This window comes from Candoia aspera, chromosome 2, assembly GCF_035149785.1.
Source record: "Candoia aspera isolate rCanAsp1 chromosome 2, rCanAsp1.hap2, whole genome shotgun sequence".
Classification (NCBI taxonomy): Eukaryota; Metazoa; Chordata; class Lepidosauria; order Squamata; family Boidae; genus Candoia; species Candoia aspera.
In genome coordinates this window covers 118890635-118911962 of record NC_086154.1, presented here as the reverse complement: position 1 = coordinate 118911962, position 21328 = coordinate 118890635, and the positions used below count along the sequence as shown (strand labels likewise).

The 21328-nt window shown below is 42.0% G+C and overlaps 1 protein-coding gene across 3 annotated transcripts in view; it reads right to left on the bottom strand.

Annotated features, from left to right (window-relative positions):
- Nucleotides 1-21052, bottom strand: part of SLC39A11 (solute carrier family 39 member 11) — a 386037-nt gene extending 364985 nt beyond the window's left edge. For all 3 annotated transcript variants that reach the window (XM_063293436.1, XM_063293437.1, XM_063293438.1), the window contains exons 1-3: nucleotides 20979-21052; nucleotides 18949-19081; nucleotides 14323-14361 (exon numbers count right to left, since the gene is read on the bottom strand). In XM_063293436.1, the coding sequence (XP_063149506.1) occupies nucleotides 14323-14361; nucleotides 18949-19056 (147 nt within the window). In that variant the 5' untranslated portion in view covers nucleotides 19057-19081; nucleotides 20979-21052. The remainder of the gene's footprint in view (nucleotides 1-14322; nucleotides 14362-18948; nucleotides 19082-20978) is intronic.
- Nucleotides 21053-21328: the final 276 nt, after the last annotated feature.

Genomic DNA, 21328 nt, shown 5'->3' with positions numbered 1-21328 from the left:
GTAGCCCAGTTCAACAATGGGTTGTGGATCTTCAGCCAAGGTGTGCTCAGGACTATAGGCACATTAAGTGATGCAGTAACATAAAGTTGGATCCACTCAGTGTGGTCTCCCATTGTTAGTTGCAAAGGTTCTGTGAAACTTCTAATCAGCCCTGCCTTGAGGGGCTGGCCGTCAATGGTCTCAACTTCTATGGGACGTGCAAATTCCATGGTCGGGATGTTGAGGACTTGTACAGTCTGTACATCAATAAAATTGGTGGAAGCTCCAAAATCCACGAGGGCCTCTAGCTTGACCTGGTGCTCTAGGTTTACATGCATTATGACTGGTAAGTAGTAAAAGGATTGCCTGGAATCCTCGGAATGAGCCCTTCGTAATTGATTGATGGTCTCCCTGCTGAGCTCTGTGGAAGGAGACCGATGGAGTTTCCCTGGTTGGAAGTTGAGGTGGAGGTGGCTCTTGGTTCTGCTGCTTGCCCTGGGGATCTTACGGAATTTGCTTGGCTTCTCGCTGGGCAAGCTCTCACCATGTGCCCCTGGACTCCGCAGTAGAAACAGAGGGCTCTCTCTCTCCTTCTCTGCCTCTCAGCCTCGGAAATAAGCCTCCTGCTTGCCCCGATCTGCATCGGCTCCTCTGGTCCTGAGTAAAGAGATGCTGCAGAGAGAGCTGGAAATCCTGGAAGCGCTCTGAGGCCCTTGCCTCTCCCCGGCTGCATCTGTCTGAGCTCTTCTAGCCTGGCGTCTACAACCACAGACAGTTGATATAAACCTTCTAGGGTAGCTGGTGTTCCCTGGAGCACTAATTCATTTTTAATTTCTTCATCCAGCCCCTGTTTGTATTGGTCTTTCAAGGCACTCTCATTCCAGTCCAGATCTCCTGCTAACAGCTTGAAATCAGCAATGTAAATTCCCACCCTCTTGTTGCTTTCCTTAAGCTTCTGAATTTCCCGGCTGGCAGTGACCTCTCTTATCAGGTCGTCAAAGTGTGCTCGGAACCCTGCCAGAAAATTTTGGTAGTCGTTGAGAATTGGGTCGTTGTTCTCCACCATGGGAATAGACCATTTGGCTGCTGGGCCCTTTAGCAGACTTAAAATTAAGGTGACTCTGGTTCTGTCTATGGGAAACTCTGCCGGTCTGCTGTCGAAAAACATAGTGCACTGTGTGAGAAAGGTTCTCAACTGTCCTGCTTCTCTTCCAAACTTCTCTGGTAGACTGTCCTGGGATCTCAAGACTACTGGCGGAGCTGCTGCTGCTGCTGCTGGCACCGGTTGTGGGTTAACCGGAGCTGGTTGTTGTAACTGCTGTAGTATGGCTGCTTGTAATGTGTTGACCTGGAGACCTTCTTGTTGGTGATGTTGTTGCAGTGCTGCTGCCAGTTGTTGGATGGCTTGCCGAATTTCTTGGTTTTCCAAAGACATTTTCCCAAATGTCTTTTTTTGTTGTTGTTGTTGTTCCCTCTTTCAATGGGAGTAGGGAGTTTGTTAGGATTGATGTTCTAACAGCCAGGAACCACGCTGAGACAAGGAATAGGTCTCTAGTGTTTTATTACTGCTACATTAGACAGAAAATCCTAACAAACTGAAGAAGTGTGGGAAAAACCCAGACAGATAAACCCCAAAAGTTAAGGCGGGTCTGATCTGTGTCTCTTTGAATGGCTGCTTAACTCCTCAGTACTACGCATGCGTTTTCCCCCCTGGATAGGGGCCCCCTCCTGCTCACCATCAGTACTCATGACACCTCTGCTGCTGCTGCTGCTTAAACACAGCCACTCCCAGTATTGTGATCCTCAAGACCCAGGATACATCTTTTTTTTTTAATTGTCAAACTTCGGCGAAATTTCATCTACACATGGTGTGCTTCCAGAGATGACTCAGGAATTCATGTGTAGCATGCTATGTTCTTAGATCCTCTTCCTTTCATGACCCCATCCAGAGTCAAAGGTGGACTATCACTGCCTTCACTGGGCTCCAATCCCAGAGTCCCTTCATCTTGCTAGGGTAAAGCCTGAGTATGTTCCTCCCCATCCAGACCCTCACAGTGTCCATGTACCAGGACAGCACCTGGAAGCATCTCTCTTGTTCAGCCCAGGATCTAGATATATAGTTGGAAATTATCAGCATACTGATGATACCTGAACCATGCCACTGGGTGAACTCCCTCAATGACTTCATGTAGATGCTGAACAAGAGGGGTGAGTTCTTTGGATCCTCTACAACAGAGAGACCTAGAGATCATCCCCACCACTACCACCACCACCTTCCTGCCTGGACATGACTTGGAGGAAGAGAACCACTGTTCTGTTTTCTTTTTCTCTTTTGAAGGTGCTACTGAAACTAAATTCAGTTGTATTATTTCCAATCAAACTGTTGTTTGCTATGAATAGCAGCAGCTCAACGGCTGAAATTGGTGGAAGTTAGAACTTCCACTACCCCGCTTTTTTATATATAAACATTTGTTTTAATCTAATTAAAAATTTGCTGTATATTGGTTTAGATTGCTGCTACAGTCAAAGGACCAACATACAATAAATATACAGAATAAACTAATATATAGTCTAGAAAGCAGACGTGAAGATGTGCCTGCACCTTAAAACTTGCTAACTAGCCGGCAATGTAGAAGCAAGTAATGGCAGAAACTTTATTATGCTGCTAGAGATGCCCACACATTGGTCTGAATAGGAAATAAGATGCTCGATGTCCCATAAAAACAGACAGACTGGAAGTATCTGGTTCCCCCACCTCATCAGTCCCTCATAAACATCTTATATTGTTGCATCTTTATGCTCACCCACCACTAGCACTGTAGGAAGAGCATTAAATCAAGCTAGCATAAAAGCCCTACGATATTTTAAGGCTGCATACAAATGGTTGAAAACTGAATTCCTATCCCTTTGTCCCAAATAAATCAGAAAGCATTTTCAAAACCCAACACAGTTCAAATCCGAGAAACCAGAGAACTAGATTTTTCCTCCAGAATTCTCTTCTATGAAAACTTAAATTTCTCTAGAATTAAAAGGGCCAAATAAGTCAGTACAAGAACAAATTTTAGCCAAAGCCTAAAGAACTAGAGCTAGACTTCTAAAGAACTAGTCTGTCTCCATGCATGTGTTTGTTATCTGTTTCTTTGTTACACTGGCAAAATGAACCGAGCCCAGCCATTTCTGTTGCAAGAGTGAGCTGAGTGTGAGCTTTATCAGCTCTGTATATCCTCTCATCTAATGCAGAATTCTGGAGAACTTCAAAGTCAATATCCAATGCTGTGGCCTTGACATGGCCTCATAAAGGATTTTTAAATTTTTCATTAGACTGCACAACCATATCAGCAACTCATACGATTTGGAGAATATTGATTTCAGTATTAATTAGTAGGATCCTATGCTAATATTAAATTAGGCATATTATGTTGAGAATTCAGCCACTGCAACTACCATTACTGGTTACTAACCTTATTATTCAAAACTCTTACCATCATTGTTTCTACATACTATGTGTGTGACCCATGGAACCAAAATGTGATGCCTCCAGACATCAATGTGTCTGCTAGCACCCCCCTTGGTTTTTTAAAAAGATTCCTTAATTCTAAAAAATTAACTGTCTGCTAGCATGCTACAAAGTAAAGCACTAGCCTCAGATGCAGTCTTCATTTCCAAAAATGTTCTACATACATCCCAGAGGAATTCTAAGAAAACAAAAAGGAGTCTAGGAAGCAAAAAGTTAATATTTTAAGCAACAGTGTAGACAGTATCATTACATATTATTGCTCTTTTAGGAAACTGATTGTAATGGAATGCAGAATTGGATGTAGTGTGTAAGGCCAGCAAACGCAATTTGGGTAGTGGGTAGCTTGGGACACATTAATAGATTAGCCTGTGATCACAGAGCACAGAGGAGCATATGCAGTGACCCCGGTAAAGGTGCTCCTGTTTAGTCATATGAGTTAGATATTGTATATAATACCTCCTAGTTCTTTCAATAATATTTTCTGATAAAAACCGGCAACTGTTACTAATATACTCTCTTGAAGTCCCTTCTATTTACTATCTTTTTGCCATCACAAGCCAGATCTTCTGTTCTCCTTCCTAATTTTTCAGTATCACACATACTTTGAACTAACATGACTTTGTATCTCATTTTGTGCCCCATGTCTTTTTCATGCAAGCATACTCTAATGCCACTCACTGAAATCCAGAAAAGGAAACTAGTTCTCATCTTTCTCCTTTCTTGTACAATTAATTTTTTAGCACAACATACATATTTATCTGTTAGATTATATTTTGCCTTACCTCCAGGAATTCAAAGCACCACACACAGTATTCTCTCCTCTGATTTTTCTCACAAAAGCTATCCTATAAGGTAAATTGGGCTGAGAATTAGTGGCTAACCCCAAGTTATCTGATGAACTTCTATGGCTGAGAAAAGATTTAAATCTGGATCTATCTGGTTCTAGTCTAAGACTTGACTATTTATTTATTTATTTATTATTCACATTTCTATCACCGCCCATCTCCCCCTAAAAGGGGGACTCTGGGCGGTTTACAATAAAATTCACCTTAAAGCCTAACATCATAAAATCACCAATATTAAAATAATAAAAATATAAATATAAAATCCAAGTGGGAGATTTCCATTCCGTCGGGAGAACTCTACATCACCAGCCACCCCCAGGAAGAGCTATTGCCCTTCCCATCCTAGGCGAGGCGGCAAAACCAGGTCTTCAAGCCCCTCCGGAAGGTCAGGAGCAAAGGGGCCTGCCTCACCTCGGGGGGTAGAATGTTCCACAGGGCGGGTGCCACTGCAGAGAAGGCCTGCCTCCTGGACCCCACCAGATGAAATTCCCTTACAGACGGGGTCCGCAACATGCCCTCTCTGCATGATCGGGTGGGACAGGTTGATGCTATAGGGATGAGACGGTCCCTCAGGTAGCCTGGCCCCATGCCATGTAGGGCTTTAAAGGTGATAACCAACACCTTGAATTGGACCCGGAAGCAAACTGGAACCCAATGCAGCTCATGCAGTAGAGGTGTTACATGTGTTGATCTTGGAGCACTCATCACTGTTCGTGCAGCCGCATTTTGGACCAACTGAAGCTTCTGGATACTCTTCAAGGGTAGCCCCATGTAGAGCGCATTGCAGTAGTCTACATGGGAGATGACCAGGGCATGAGTGACTGTCCAGAGGGCATCTCGATCCAGGAAAGGGCGTAACTGGCACACAACCTGAAGTTGTGCAAAGGCCCTCCTAGCCACGACTGCCACCTGCTCTTTGAGCAGGAGTCGTGAGTCCAGGAGGGCCCCCAAGTTATGCACGGGTTCTGAATGGGGCAGTGCAACCCCATCCAGAACTAAAGATGACAACTTCCCAGATACTGAGGAGCCATCAATCCACAGCCACTCTGTCTTACCAGGGTTCAGCTGAAGCCTGTTGCTCCCCATCCAGGCCCCCAGGCACTGAGAAAGGGCATTGACCACATCACTTACTTCACCCGGGATGGAGATATATATCTGAGTATCATCAGCATACTGATGGTACCTCATCCCATGGTGACGGATGACCTCACCCAGCGGTTTCATGTAGATGTTAAATAGGAGAGGGGAGAGAACCGAACCCTGCGGCACACCACAAAGCAGGGGTCGAGGGTCGGATCTCTCATCTCCTATCACCACCGACTGGGACCGGCCCTGGAGGAAGGAGGTGAACCAGCGCAGAACCACACCGCCCACCCCCAACTCCCTGAGTCGTCCCAGAAGAATACCATGGTTGATGGTATCAAAAGCCGCTGAGAGATCAAGGAGAGCGAGGATGGATGCACTGCCTCCATCCCACTCCCACCAGAGATCATCCGTAAGCGCGACCAATGCAGTTTCTGTCCCATATCCCGGCCTGAAACCTGACTGAAAGGGGTCTAGATAATCCGTTTCATCCAGAATCCTCTGAAGTTGTAACGCCACCACTTTCTCAACCACCTTCCCCAAAAAGGGGAGGTGGGAGACTGGACGAAAGTTGTCCAGGACAGTAGGGTCCAGCGATGGCTTTTTGAGGAGGGGGTGTACCAGTGCCTCTTTAAAGGCAACCGGAACCACTCCCTCCCTCAAAGATGCATTAACCATCGCCTGGACCCAACCACATGTCACCTCCTGGGCTGCTTTCACAAGCCAGGAAGGGCATGGGTCTAGATGACACGTGGTGGCGTTTACAATCCAGAGGATCCTGTCCACTTCCTCAGGCCCAACAGGATCAAACTGTTCCCAGATAACCAGGTAAGTACATTCCCTCAGCATCTCCCCAGACTCTGTCCCACGCTTAGAGTCCAACTTAGACCGAATCTGAGAGATTTTACGCTGCAGATGCTCAGCAAATTCCTCCGCATGGCCCTGTAGGTGGGAGACAGAGCCCCCTACCTAATAACGATCGCGTAATTTTAAACAGGGCCGTTGGGCAGCATTCTGCGGATGCAATAAGAGCGGAGAAATATTGACGTTTCGCTGCTCTTACTGCCACAAGGTAGGCCTTAATAGCGGCTCTAGCTTGTGTTCAGTCAGATTCAGTCTTTGTCTTCCTCCAGTAGTTCTAGTCTAAGACTTGACTATTTATATTGCATCGGTCTTAGATCTTCATTAATCATGCTTAGGTCAAGAGTTTAAGTCTCACTTTACAAAAGACAGCTGTGAAAAGCATTTTCTGCAAAGACAATATACAGCATTATATAATTTTGAAAGAATGTTTTAAGAGAAATGAATGGGTTATAAAGGAGTACAACAACATATGCAAGTTAGCAACATGGGACACATTACTGCCCTTAGGGCCAGGCACAAACCAAAGGGAAGCAGAAATACTTCATCTGTGGAAGGACACAGGTGGCTGTACTGTAGACGGGGACAAGACAGTTGAAAATCAGGTTTAGCTATACTCCAAAATCCATGCTACTATAATTTAGCTTCTAGACTAATAACTTGCCTACACTAGTACAGAAGGCAAAAAGGCCTATGCTGGATCAACCTAGCTTTGTGTTCCCACAGTGGCCAGACAAATGCATACAAGAACCCTAAAATATCATTTGATGTTCTACCTGGATTTCTAAGACATCTAGAGCAGGAATGGGGAGATTCATCCAGCCTGAGACTGGTCCATCCAGCCCACAGACTCTTGAAGTAGGCCTCACCCCTTAGCCAAAGCTCACCTGCATCATTGCTTTGCCTCATCCCCCTCTCCTGAGGAGAGAATAAAGGTGTAAAACCAAAACAGAAGACTGCTGCTCAAATGTGAGGATCAAGAGTGTGACAGAGCAACTTCACAAGCAAGGTTTCTCAGATTTTGCCAACTTTTCTTTGCCATGGACTTTTTTCCAATTTGCCTGGGCTTGTTACAGTTTGTTTCCTTTTACACAGCCTTCCTTCCAGTCCTACTCTGAGTGTGTGTGTGTGTATGAGCTTATAAAGCTTTTGTGCCTATCCAGGACATCTGGATATGAAGCTGTTTATGCTTTTATGCTTTCTGTAAATACATTTATTTTTATAGAAATGCCTGGTGTGTGCTTTTTTCTGATCTCTCGGGCCAAACGCTTTCCAGCACTCTGAACAGGTGTGTTGTTTTTTTAAGGACAATGCTACTGCATTCATATTTCTTGCCTCAAAATAGCAAGAAACTGCATCACCAAGTTTTGGCGCTTATGGCTGCAGGAGGTTCTTGAGCTGCAAAATTGGGTTTAGAAGCACATGCTCATTGTTAAAAGAACTGTGCAGACAGTAGCTTTTACTCTTATAATTTCTAATTTCTTCTCTCTCGTCTCCGCTTTCCAATCCTGATTCTTTTCTCTTTCAAAGGCACAACCCATCAGCAGAGAATAAACCTCTATGATGTCTCCTGTCTCTCTCCTTCTGATAATGCCTCCTTACTTTTCCTAAGCTCTCCTGTGGCTGCTGCATCCCATTGTGCTTAGAACTAGCCTCCTTATAGCAGTTCTAAGTCAAAAGAGCTAATGGGTTCCAATCTGATTCATAAACCTACTGCTTGACGTCTCTGACTCCAAGCCAGTCTTTTTCAGCCATGAACATAGCTCTCATTTTGCTAATTGTAACCTCTACAATTGTGCTTATATGGCTTATTCTTTAACTTGCGTTTTAATTTTAAATTCCAAGAGATTACTGTGGGGTTTGGGGCAAACGGGGGTTGCAAACTTCTCCAAAATAAAATAATTTGTACTCTGGTTCTTGTGGGCTTCTGTCTCCCCTGCTTCCCATGAATATGAGTGCATTAAAAGGCTGCTTGTTTGCTTCTGCCTTTAAGACATGTGTGCATGTAACTGCTGGATAAAGACTCATCGTTGCCAAATTCAAAATTTCCTTAAAACCCAGGCATCAGAATATGGTCTCAGTTCTAGTCTTCCTTCTGGAGCAGTTGTAGCTACATTAGTCATAATTTGGTGACCTCTGTAGTCACTCAGTCATCATTAAGTTATGGTGCCTTTTCTATGAAACAGCATAACAAACCTGGACAGCCCCAACCCTGTGAAGTCTTCCAGAAAGTTCTGAAGACCTGGCCTTTTCCTCAGGCACTGGGGCAGGTTATTAGCAGAATCCATCATGATTGGGTTATCATTTTAAGGGCCTCAGCTTTGTTGCAATGACATTTTTATTATTTCTTGTTTTTAATGTTTTGTATTGTGAGCTGCCCAGAATCACAAACTAGAGATGGGCAGCTATACAAAATCAATAAACAAGTTACTTCTGGGTCTTTCCTCTCCTCGATTTTTCTTAAAAGATATTTACTTTTTTTGTAAATCTGGGAATTTCCCTAAGCCTGTTAGTATCTCTCTGGGTACCATTTTGACTTCAAAAGCAACACTGATACCTGATAATTGAAAATAGAGGATATGGTTTCAGAAATGACCTTTCAAATTTAAATTGTTAAATTCAGAGTTGATTTATATCTTAAGGTTGACAGGATATATATTTTAGGTTCATGAGAAGTGTTACTTTCTGAACACATAGTTCAGAATTCACTTTTGAGATGGTTTTGGTTCAATTATTTCCATGCATTTCTCAGCAATGGAATCAACATTAACTGCTTCAGAGGTTATCACAGTTGCCAAAACAAACAACTCAAGAACACATTTTTAAAAGAGCTGCCACTATGACTGTTTGTCAAACCTGGCAGCATATAATTTCCAATTCTTGCATCTGAATAGCGCTCTTTTGGTATATTAGAAAAAAGAAAAGCATTAAAATGGAAGCTCTTAAACTCAGCGGAAAACTCAGAAAAACCAACTAAAAAAATTCAGGTGATATGGAATAATTTAACTGTTGAAGTATGCTGAATTTCCTTTGAAATAATGAGTGGTCATAAAAAGGAATTAGCACTTTTATTATATCATTTTTAAGTTCCTCCTCCCCACCTCCCCCATGGTCAGCAAGGCATTACATCACCAGCCATCCATTTTAAATATGTTTTCAGGAAGATGATGGTATAAAACTTAAATATATATATGCAGCAATATATGCAGCAAGAGAAAGACATTTCAACTGAAGAACTTCATTAGGTTAAAAATCTCTTCCAGGATTGGATCTCAGGCTCCTTATCCCCAATATGTTGACAAGCCATCATAGCAAAGACAGTTCCACAAGAAATGATCTTATTTAAACAGATTTTAAGAAAAGTAAGCACCATGAGGAAGCTTTTCACAGCACATATCTTGCCAGAATGCTGCAGTGGCTAAACTCTCAGATGCTGGATCATCTCTTGCTTCATCTCTTTAGTCCCAGAAATGAAACTCTAGCAGCCCATTATGCTGATTTGATTTGATTTGATTTGATTCCTAGCTGGCTTTCATGCCAAGAACTCATAATATCTCAGTCTCTAGCTCAGCACCATGGCCACTACACCAAACTAGCTCTCAGTAAAACATGGTTACATTTACTGTAGTTTATCACAAGGTGTTACTCAAGATTACTCTCCCACAAATATTTAAAAAATTGAATGAATACAGTAAATTAATTTAACTTTTAAAATGTGTACATGGTACTGAACAACGTGTTTACAAGGCAAAACAGAGAAACAACAATGTGGCCCCATGTATGTGTGTTAGAGGGCTGGCAAATACAAGTAATTAACTGTTCTGGAATGGGAAGTACTTTTTTGCAATCCTGTCCCCCGCTGTTCTGTCACAGGTGAGAAGCACCACACAAATATGGTCCCCTCTGCCTGCACAAGATAACACTGGTATGGGAAGATGCCAAGTCCATTTGCCTCATTCCTCTGAAGTAGTCTTTCCTACTACATGTGGGGCAGGTGGGGGGGGAGGCAAGTGGATGATAGTATCCCACACAATTGGAAGGTACAGAGATACGGAGGTATTCCTAGTTGAGAATCTTTATCCACAGTGCTGGATAAAGTTCCCAACATGGGATTTTCTGCCCTTAAGGTCCTTGTGGATCAATGCCCCACTTGGCTTATTGTATGTGCAATCAGCCATGGCAGCCATTTGGGGATGGAAAAGCCCCTCCCTCTGTGAAAACATCATGACATGCCCTCAAAATTCCCAGTGTCTCACTGGACAAAAGATTGAGGACTCATTGGTGTGTCTTGATCCAAAGTCTTTCACTTTCACACCATTTTCCAATCAAGAATACTTACTTACTTACTTACTTACTTACTTACTTACTCGGTTTGTATGGCCGCCCATCTTAGCAAGTGACTTATTAACTAAATCATCCCGGAACCATTATCAAGACTTTAAAAGAAGTTGTTTCCTGCAGCAGTCATCTAGTCAGATCTAGTTTTAAAGCTCCCACCTGCAAATATCCCTGCCATTTCAGTTAATGTTCTCTTGAAGCAAACATACAGAGTCCTGTCAAAAGGGCTACATGTTTGCAATATTTAAGCTAGGGCTCCTTCACACCATCACACAGAATGACAAAAAAGATCAGCTGGGCATATCTTTAGCAAGGAATACACACTGATGGCTTTGGCATACAATTCATATTCTTGTCTTGCTCATCCATTAGCAGCCTGCAAAAGCTTGAAGGGGACTTGAAAAGATGCTTTGCTGAAGTCCCTTGGCTGAGTCCTTCCTTTGGGGGGAGATGGGTGGTGATAAAATTTGACAAATAAATTAATAATCTGCTACAAGAAGAAAGAAAAAGGAAAGATGCCATCTAGTAACCAAATGTGATGGTGCCAAGAAACTCGCCCAGGAGAGAACTTTCTAGTCATTGCTCCTTTCTAAAGGCATCCCAGCATGTCATCACATGTTCCCAGTGGCCTCGTGACACACCAAAGAGCATCTACCATCTATTCAGAAAAGCAAATAAACACAAGAGTGGAATAATGCAAGCAAAACCACAGACAATGCAGATACGCACCCTCTCTTGAAATTCCACATAAACATTTGGGAGGCTGATGGTGCTACAATTCCTCACATCATATGGCCTCAACTATCTGGGCTTAGTGAGCCCAAAGACTGTTTGGACAATTGTTTCTCTTTGTCAATGTCTGTATCCAGGAAGGTAAATCCCTACTCTACAGGAATAGCATTTTATCTCTAGAGAAGACTAGATAATAGCATTCAGATGCTAATTTAAGTTATTTGTATATTTAGCTTCTTGCTTTAAATTGCAAAGCTTTTTGCAACACTTAGAATTGCAATACTTTCCTGTTGTTGGAATATGCTTGAAGAAAGATACAAGTTTCAAGGGAAAAAAGAGAGAATGAAAATCAAATAAAGAGAATAACATGGAAATATGTTTTGTTGACCCACTTCCAGATGGTCAACTTCTGCAATAAAATTGGCTCCACCTAGTTTGTTTATAGGGCACTTGGGTGGCACTAAATTATTGACTGAAAAATATTGGATGAGAAAGTAATATGTTTCCCAAACAATCACCTGAACTGGCAGCCTGGCAACATTCCTTGTGTTTTCAAATACATTAAACAATACAACTGAAATACATCTAAAATGACCAACTGTCATTTTGTAACACTAAATGGAGTTTCACAAAAATAAAAACATCTTTTCCTTATGAGTAAAACTGTAGATAAAGGGTATTCTACGCACTGATGACAACTGGGTCAGTCTAGCATCGGCCAGATTAAATTTTTTCATGGTTGGATTCATTGAGAATTGAGGGTTTTGAAAACAAAATGTCTAAGTAAATAATATCTTTACAGAAATGGTGAAAAATGTCTTCAAACAATGTTATAATTTAAAAATAGTACAGAAGATCCAACATGGCTTGATATTTTCAAATTAATAAGCAATGGAAGTTCTACCACTTTTTCTTCATTCCATGAGTCTGGTTCTATCTCCAATCTTTACAGGAAGTACAGTCTAATGTGAATATCCACAGCACCCTCTAACATTTTCTCTTGGGACTAGAACCATACAGACATCAGGATTTTAGTATCATACCACTCTCTCTTCTTTACTGTCTGCCCCCACCGCTACTTTCACTTTTGTAACACCTTATGTGGAATTCCAAAATTCTCTACTTTTCTGTGATCACACAGTAGTCCTAAAAAAATATTGTCCTAACACAGATTTCAGCATCTTCTTACTGCTTACCACAGCTAATTTTGCATGGCCCAAAGAATAATAAACACAGTTTCTACCACCCATCTTGTCTGAATTAGAAAGAGAGAGGGTGTTTTTGAGCTTATCTTTTAGTTTTAAGATGTTGTTTGCTGACCAGAGTCCTTTGGGACTGCAGCGGATTATAAATGCTGCTGGTAAATAATAAATAATTTGCAAATGTACCCATACAGTTAAGAATTAACATGAAATACTTTCTTCAATCCATACATGTATTTTTTATCATTCTAATAATATAATATTGATGGGATAATAAATATTAAATATAATTATATGAGATATAAATTTTAAATAAACAAAATAGCTCATTAGTCTGTAGAAACTATGACATGCACCTGTTGCCCACTAGCATATATCTAAATCTAGAAATGTGATTACAACTGTTTACAACAACGCTGTTCATCCCTCCCCCATTAATATTTTATTCCTTTTGTTCCCACTTTGCAAAATGAAATATCTCAGGATGTAGCATCTTTCAGTTCCATTTCTGGAACTGGCTATGTGTGTAAATATTATCCTAATAAAATATAGGGCATTTAGCCTTTTTTTCATAAATCTAGCAAAAAAGATGAATCATTCTGTTTTGAATGAATTTAGATCCCTTAATATTATATTCTGATTCAATTATAGATTCTTGTTCTAAAGTAGAACATCAAATTCAGGTTTGATAAGAGAAGTGTTTCATATTTTTTCATTTTTTCCTGTAAATTTTTCATTCTTTCTGGGAAAAAGGGAGACTTCCTTACCCACCCACCCCTGCATTGCCAAAAGTGTTACATCACTTACCATGGAATATTAGCAGGGGACTTTCATAATGCATATAGAGGTTAAAAGTCAAATTCTACTTTTGAAAATGTCAGAGACACACAGTAAAAATGCAGATAAAGTAGCATTTATCTCAGAAATCATTTCTTTTTTATGGGTAGTATTTTCTTGGGATCCACAACACCTAGATTCATCCACTGGACATCGATACATGTTCTATCTGCCTCTAGGACAAGGATGTACAATTAATGTCAGCTAATAGGCAATGCTGGGTGGCACGTGTAATAGTATGTGGGAATGACCTTGGTAGACAGGGGGAAGAGCCACAGCCAGGGGAACGGTTGGATAAGAGGCGGCTTAGCCCAGAGCAGGAATGTGGCCATGGCAAACATCTCAGAAGGGACCCTCCCTAGTTTTTTTGGGCTGTAAAGGTGAGAGGGGAAAAATGTACTTTCAGACTTAAAAGATTCTGTTAATGCAACCTTACAATAAGGTAGAATTAGTTTATCTGGGTGTGCTTCTTGTCTGGACTACCTTACAAGGCTAACAGCATGTCAGGGAACCCATTACAAAAGGGAGGAGGGCCAGAGCCCTTTGGGAGGAAGCAGCTTCAAGAGTTTACGGGATGAAATGGGTGTAATTTGCAAGGCATTTTGCCCCCTAAATCCCTCAAACAACCCCCAAATGCAAATAGGGCCCAAACTTTTGGCCCCACCCAATTATGGAGGTTGGCTAGACCACAAGGGAGTGTTGATCAGCTGCATAATTCTACAAGGCCTAATCAGAATAGGTGATGAGAAGCATGCTCTAAGTCCTACCCATCTCCCATACATGTATAAATCGACTTCATGGAACTTCAGTAGGAAGTCCTAATGCCAACAGATAAAACACCATTGGGAATGGAGGAGGTCAGATCAGTCAAAGCAAAATTAAGAGACCTTAATTTATAAATTAAAACAAGGTGTGCTATATTACATACCCCTGCAGCAAAGCCTAGACTCCCATCCAGGATTCGTCTCTGCAAATGTAAGATTACAAGTAGTCAGAAAAGGCCGTATAACATCATACGAATTTCACATTTGATGCTGAATCATGATTTACTTGAATAAATGTTAATTCGCTGGGTTCATGCATCATGCTAAGCTATAAAACACAGCTTGCAGACAACAGCTGGGTTGACCAAAACCACAAAGAAATTGAACAATGGCTTACCATAATACACAAAACAAACTATTGTGTTAGACTAAGACATCACTCAATACAGAGTTAAAAATCTAGTCCCAATTTAGCAAAGGCATTGAGTTCAGGGTGTACCATTATTCCCCATTTTGATATCCTTTGCAATTCCTAAAATAATCATTTTGGACCACCATGCAGGTTGGGAATGCTGAGGGCTGTAACAGCAGCATATCTGAAGGGCACGAAGCAGGGAAACACATACTGCTCTAAACACATACTGGTTAGTTTTTCCATCAACCAAAATTCATGGTAACAGAAGAAGCATATATGCTACTGTAGAGGGAACTTCTATTTCAACATTAACACTCCACTTTCACTGGTTAGGAACCTAGCTGTTACCTTTTGCAGCAGTTGCAAATTCCTGACATCTTTTCAAAAGTAGCCCCAGATGTCAGGACATGGGTAAGTCAAAGGAAGTCACGATAGCCATGTATGCACACCTTTAAAATAAAATCTTGAAGGAACTACTTATCTACTTGTTTATTTAATATGGCTCTATGTCAGTCCCCACCTCAAAACACCTAAAAAGATTTTAGGAGGATCCCTCCTACTAAGGCTTTTTTTAAAAAATCCATTCAATTGTGTCTGATTCTCAGAGACTGCCTGGACAAGTCCCTGCAGTTTTCTCAGCAAGGTTTTTTCAGAAGTGGTTTGCCATTGCCTCCTTCCTAGGGCTGAGGGAAAGTGACTGGCCCAAAGTCACCCAGCCGGCTTTGTGCCTAAGGTGGGACTAGAACTCACGGTTTCTAGCCTGATGCCTTACCCACTACTCCAAACTGGTTCTCTAAAGCTTAGACTATAATAAAACTGTCAAATTTATGATATCAAAAGACCTATTTATCTGCTGTGGCAATTTGGTTTACTCTTCTAAAAAAATGCAAAAGCCAGAGACTAGCATCTGTAGCTAATCTCAGTTAAATGTTGCAGAGTATTAATGAAAGATATAACATTTTAATACCAGGCTCATTTCTTTTTCGGGCTCTATCATGTAACTCTCATATGCCATAATCAGTATTTATGGTTATAATCAGATCCATGCTTACACTCTTGTTGTTTATTCGTTTAGTCGCTTCCGACTCTTCGTGACTTCATGGACCAGCCCACGCCAGAGCTTCCTGTCGGTCGTCAACACCCCCAGCTCCCCCAGGGATGAGTCCGTCACCTCTAGAATATCATCCATCCATCTTGCCCTTGGTCGACCCCTCTTCCTTTTGCCTTCCACTCTCCCTAGCATCAGCATCTTCTCCAGGGTGTCCTGTCTTCTCATTATGTGGCCAAAGTATTTCAGTTTTGCCTTTAATATCATTCCCTCAAGTGAGCAGTCTGGCTTTATTTCCTGGAGGATGGACTGGTTGGATCTTCTGGCAGTCCAAGGCACTCTCAGAATTTTCCTCCAACACCACAGTTCAAAAGCATCGATCTTCCTTCGCTCAGCCTTCCTTATGGTCCAGCTCTCGCAGCCATATGTTACTACAGGGAACACCATTGCTTTAACTATGCGGGCCTTTGTTGTCAGTGTGATGTCTCTGCTCTTAACTATTTTATCGAGATTTGTCATCGCTCTTCTTCCAAGGATTAAGCGTCTTCTGATTTCCTGACTGCAGTCAGCATCTGCAGTAATCTTTGCACCTAGGAATACAAAGTCTTTCACTGCTTCTACATTTTCTCCCTCTATTTGCCAGTTATCAATCAAGCTGGTGGCCATAATCTTGGTTTTTTTGAGGTTTAGCTGCAAGCCAGCTTTTGCACTTTCTTCTTTCACCTTCATCATAAGGCTCCTCAGTTCCTCTTCACTTTCAGCCATCAAAGTGGTATCATCTGCATATCTGAGATTGTTAATGTTTCTTCCAGAGATTTTAACTCCAGCCTTGGATTCCTCAAGGCCAGCTTGTCGCATGATGTGTTCTGCATACAAGTTGAATAGGTAGGGTGAGAGTATACAGCCCTGCCGTACTCCTTTCCCAATCTTAAACCAGTCTGTTGTTCCGTGGTCTGTTCTTACTGTTGCTACTTGGTCGTTATACAGATTCTTCAGGAGGCATACAAGATGACTTGGTATCCCCATACCACTAAGAACTTGCCACAATTTGTTATGGTCCACACAGTCAAAGGCTTTAGAATAGTCAATAAAACAGAAATAGATCTTTTTCTGAAACTCCCTGGCTTTTTCCATTATCCAGCGGATATTGGCAATTTGGTCTCTAGTTCCTCTGCCTTTTCTAAACCCAGCTTGTACATCTGGCAATTCTCGCTCCATGAACTGCTGAAGTCTACCTTGCAGGATCTTGAGCATTACCTTACTGGCATGTGAAATGAGTGCCACTGTTCGATAGTTTGAACATTCTTTAGTGTTTCCCTTTTTTGGTATGGGGATATAAGTTGATTTTTTCCAATCTGATGGCCATTCTTGTGTTTTCCAAATTTGCTGGCATATAGCATGCATTACCTTGACAGCATCATCTTGCAAGATTTTGAACAGTTCAGCTGGGATGCCGTCGTCTCCTGTTGCCTTGTTATTAGCAATGCTTCTTAAGGCCCACTCAACCTCACTCTTCAGGATGTCTGGCTCTAGCTCACCGACCACACCGTCAAAGCTATCCCCGATATTGTTATCCTTCCTATACAGGTTTTCTGTATATTCTTGCCACCTTTTCTTGATCTCTTCTTCTTCTGTTAGGTCCTTGCCATCTTTGTTTTTGATCATACCCATTTTTGCCTGGAATTTACCTCCAATGTTTCTAATTTTCTGGAAGAAGTCTCTTGTCCTTCCTATTCTATTGTCTTCTTCCACTTCCGCGCATTGCTTGTTTAAAAATAATTCCTTATCTCTTCTGGCTAACCTCTGGAATTTTGCATTTAATTGGGCATATCTCCCCCTATCACTGTTGCCTTTTGCTTTCCTTCTTTCTTGGGCTACTTCTAGTGTCTCAGCAGACAGCCATTTTGCCTTCTTGGTTTTCTCTTTCTTTGGGATGTATTTTGTTGCCGCCTCCTGAACAATGCTGCCAACTTCTGTCCAGAGTTCTTCCGGGACCCTATCTACTAAGTCCAGTCCCTTAAATCGATTCTTCACCTCCACTGAATATTCCTTAGGAATATTAGTGAGCTCATATCTAGCTGATCTGTGGGTCTTCCCTAATCTCTTTAGTCTGATCCTAAATTGTGCAAGAAGAAGTTCATGATCTGAACTACAGTCAGCTCCAGGCCTTGTTTTTACCGACTGTACAGATGTCCGCCACCTTTGGCTGCAAAGGATGTAATCAATCTGATTTCGGTGTTGTCCATCTGGTGAAGTCCATGTATAAAGCCGTCTCTTAGGTTGTTGGAAGAGAGTGTTTGTTATGCAGAGTGAATTGTCTTGGCAAAATTCTATCAGCCTGTGTCCTGCTTCGTTTTGTTCTCCCAGGCCATACTTACCTGTAATTCGAGGTGTCATTTGACTGCCCACCTTAGCATTCCAGTCTCCTGTGATGAAAATAACATCTCTTTGAGGCGTGTTGTCCAGTAGGTGCTGCAGATCCTCATAGAACTGCTCTACTTCAGCTTCTTCAGCATTTGTGGTTGGGGCGTATATTTGGATCACTGTGATGTTAGATGGCTTGCCCTGAATTCGAATTGAGATCATTCTATCGTGTTTTGGGTTGTATCCAAGCACTGCTTTAGCCACTTTACTATTAATTATGAAGGCTACTCCATTTCTTCTGTGGTCCTCTTGTCCGCAGTAGTAGATCTGGTGGTCATTTGATGTGAAGTGGCCCATTCCAGTCCATTTCAGTTCACTGACGCCCAGAATGTCTATCTTTAATCTTGACATCTCACCAATAACCACATCCAATTTGCCCTGGCTCATAGATCTTACATTCCAGGTTCCGATGGTGTGTTGATCCTTAGAACATCGGATTCGCCGTTCACCACCAGCACCGTCGGCCGCTAGCCGTCCTTTCGGCTTTGAGCTAGCTGCGTCATCACGTCTGGGGCTAGTTGAGCTCATCCTCTGTTCCTCCCCAGTAGCATTTTGACCATCTTCCGACCTGGGGGTCTCATCTTCCGATGGTATACCGACATATCTCTGGTTGTACTGATCCATTTAGTTTTCACGGCAAGAATACTGGGGTGGGTTGCCATTACCTTCCCCAGGGATCGCATTTAGTCTGACCTCTCTGTCATGACCTTCCCGTCTTGGGTGGCCCTTCACGGTTTAGCTCATGGCATCATTGAGGTGCTCAAGCTCCAGCACCACGACAAGGTAACGATCCTTTGCTGAAGGCTTACACTCTACACTCACATTTTTATCACACAAAACGCTGAAGGTGCCATTTTTCATCCTCTGTTTTTAAAATTTGCACCACAAAAATTCAGAACCTACCTGCCCACTGGAAAAGATAAATACAAGTGCTGAGCCAGCAGCGGTCAATCCCCACGTCAAGAAGGTTCCTAACAGCGCTTGCAACACTGGACTGTAACCAAGTATCATAATGAGTGATCCTGGGTTTGATGACCTGGTAAACATGAAAGGAGCATTAGGTAGAAAGCTTAAAATCTGTGCCAATCAAAATAAATTCCTCCCCTTCAGAAACACATTTTATTCGCCTGTTATTCTATAGCTAGAAAGTTCTCTGATTTGTATCTCCTCCTAAAGGTGTTTCCACACTGGAGTTGACAATATTTATTTATTTATTTATTATCCCACCTTTTTTATTTGTATAAATACCTCAAGGCGGCCAACATACCTAATAGTCTTCCTCCTCCTATTTTCCCCACAACAGCAACCCTGTGAGGTGGGTTGGGCTGAGCGAGAGTGACTGGCCCAAGGTCACCCAGCTGGCTTTCCTGCCTAAGGCAGGACCAGAACTCTCAGTCTCCTGGTTCCTAGCCCGATGCCTTAACCACTAGACCTATGCCACCTATGGTCAACCATGTACGCACAGAGTGGCTATTGGTGTTTGTTTATTCATTCATGTATTAGATACTTAAAATCAAAATGACTGAAATTAGGCAAAGCACTAGCCCTTAGTATCAGCATTATTTACAATAATGGCTCTGGACCCACTTTGGCCCTATAGACAGTTTAGAAAATAAAAATGGTGAGCATACTTCCAGTGGAAGTGTGCTTGCCTGTCCAGGGGGGGAAAAAAAACCCAAAACTCCCAGGTAAGTTGAAGTGGAGGGTGAAGCAATGTCATCTGTTTGCCTTCTGATTAATTACTGTTTTGTGACTGCCACACCCACCATTTAGGAGCCATTTAGTGAAGAGAGGCTCCTCATGGCAGCCATCTGGTGAGAGCAGTGGCTACATACCCTCAAAATTTCAAATATTCCCACCCCAAAAGATTACAGTACCCGTTCCTGCAATGGAGGATGACTTGAGCAATACTGGAGATACTGTAGGGGAGCAAGTCACACTTTAGCCATAAACCCATCTGGTGAGGATCCTTAGCAAAATTCCTCTTTCATTCTTGTCAATTCCTCATAAAATTGAAATGTGGTTGCAATCCTTTTTAGCATCTAAGTCCTCCATGAACCAAGACTTACTTCCAGCTGAGTTCATATACTACACTAAACTATGAACTGTTTGAACACTGATTTATTGAACAAGCATGGGGCCTGGTTCATAGTAAACCATAAATCATTATTTACAAGGCACATCAGGTGGGTTCCTAATCTCCGGGTTTTGTTTTTGACTTGCATTAGTTGAGGTCATTGGCTGAGTTGAAAGTAAAGGAATTTTGCCTCTCAAATGAAGCATTATTCTCACAAAAGAAGCTATGGCACAAGTGAATAGTTAGAACGGGAGTGAGAAGAAACAGTCATAGAACATTCTCCTGCCATCGATTTCTGCTGGAAAAGATTCTTAGATATCATCTGAGAACTTGCAACCCTGGGGGCGGCGGGGGGGAGGCACTATTCCAGGTTACCGTAACTGAATCAGTCTATCTTAAGTTCCAAAATAATTTTATCAACGCCAGTTTAGCCACTGCAAACAATTAAGATTTCCTCAATTCTAATCACACTGGATCTAATCCGTCTGTTTGGCCCATTTTCATTAGTGTGCAAGCAAAGATTTGATCGCCCACCCAGAATGCGAAAGGCACCGAAATGAATGAATGGGTCTGTTTGCCACACCGTAAAATACGTATTTAAAGAAACAACTACTGCAGTCCATTTTTAAAATTATCAATCCGTAGAAAATTCTAAGATGTACAATTGCCAAGTAGAAATTCTTAGATCAATTTTTTTTCTCAGAGCTAATGCCGGTTTTTTTTTTCTTTAAAAAAAACCCTCCAAAATTATGCCACAAGCATTTTGACTGCCTGGGTGTTTGTTTTCAATGTATTCTCCTGGATTTTTATTTTAATAACAGCCCATTCTATTAAAAAAAATTAATTCATTACATACACTCAGCAAGATCACCCAGACGTTGCAAACTACAGCTGATACTCCAATTCCGGCAGCCACTTCCTGGTTCCTTTGTACACGTGTCTCTCAAACCGACGTGGCTCCACCTACTATTCTCCTTCAGCCATTGGCAACGCAGCCTGGAATAGCGGGGTAGATTCTGCGGTACACGCCTATCGATTTGTGTACAAAGTGAAGCGAGTGGCTAAAAAGAGAGTTTGTTTACCCCGATTTTTGAGGTGCGTGGATCGCTGTCTGATAGGATGACGTTGTTTCCGACTCCCGCCGACTATTCGAACCTATCAAAAAAAAATAACAGATGACACTTTTTAAAAACTGGACTTGTTTGC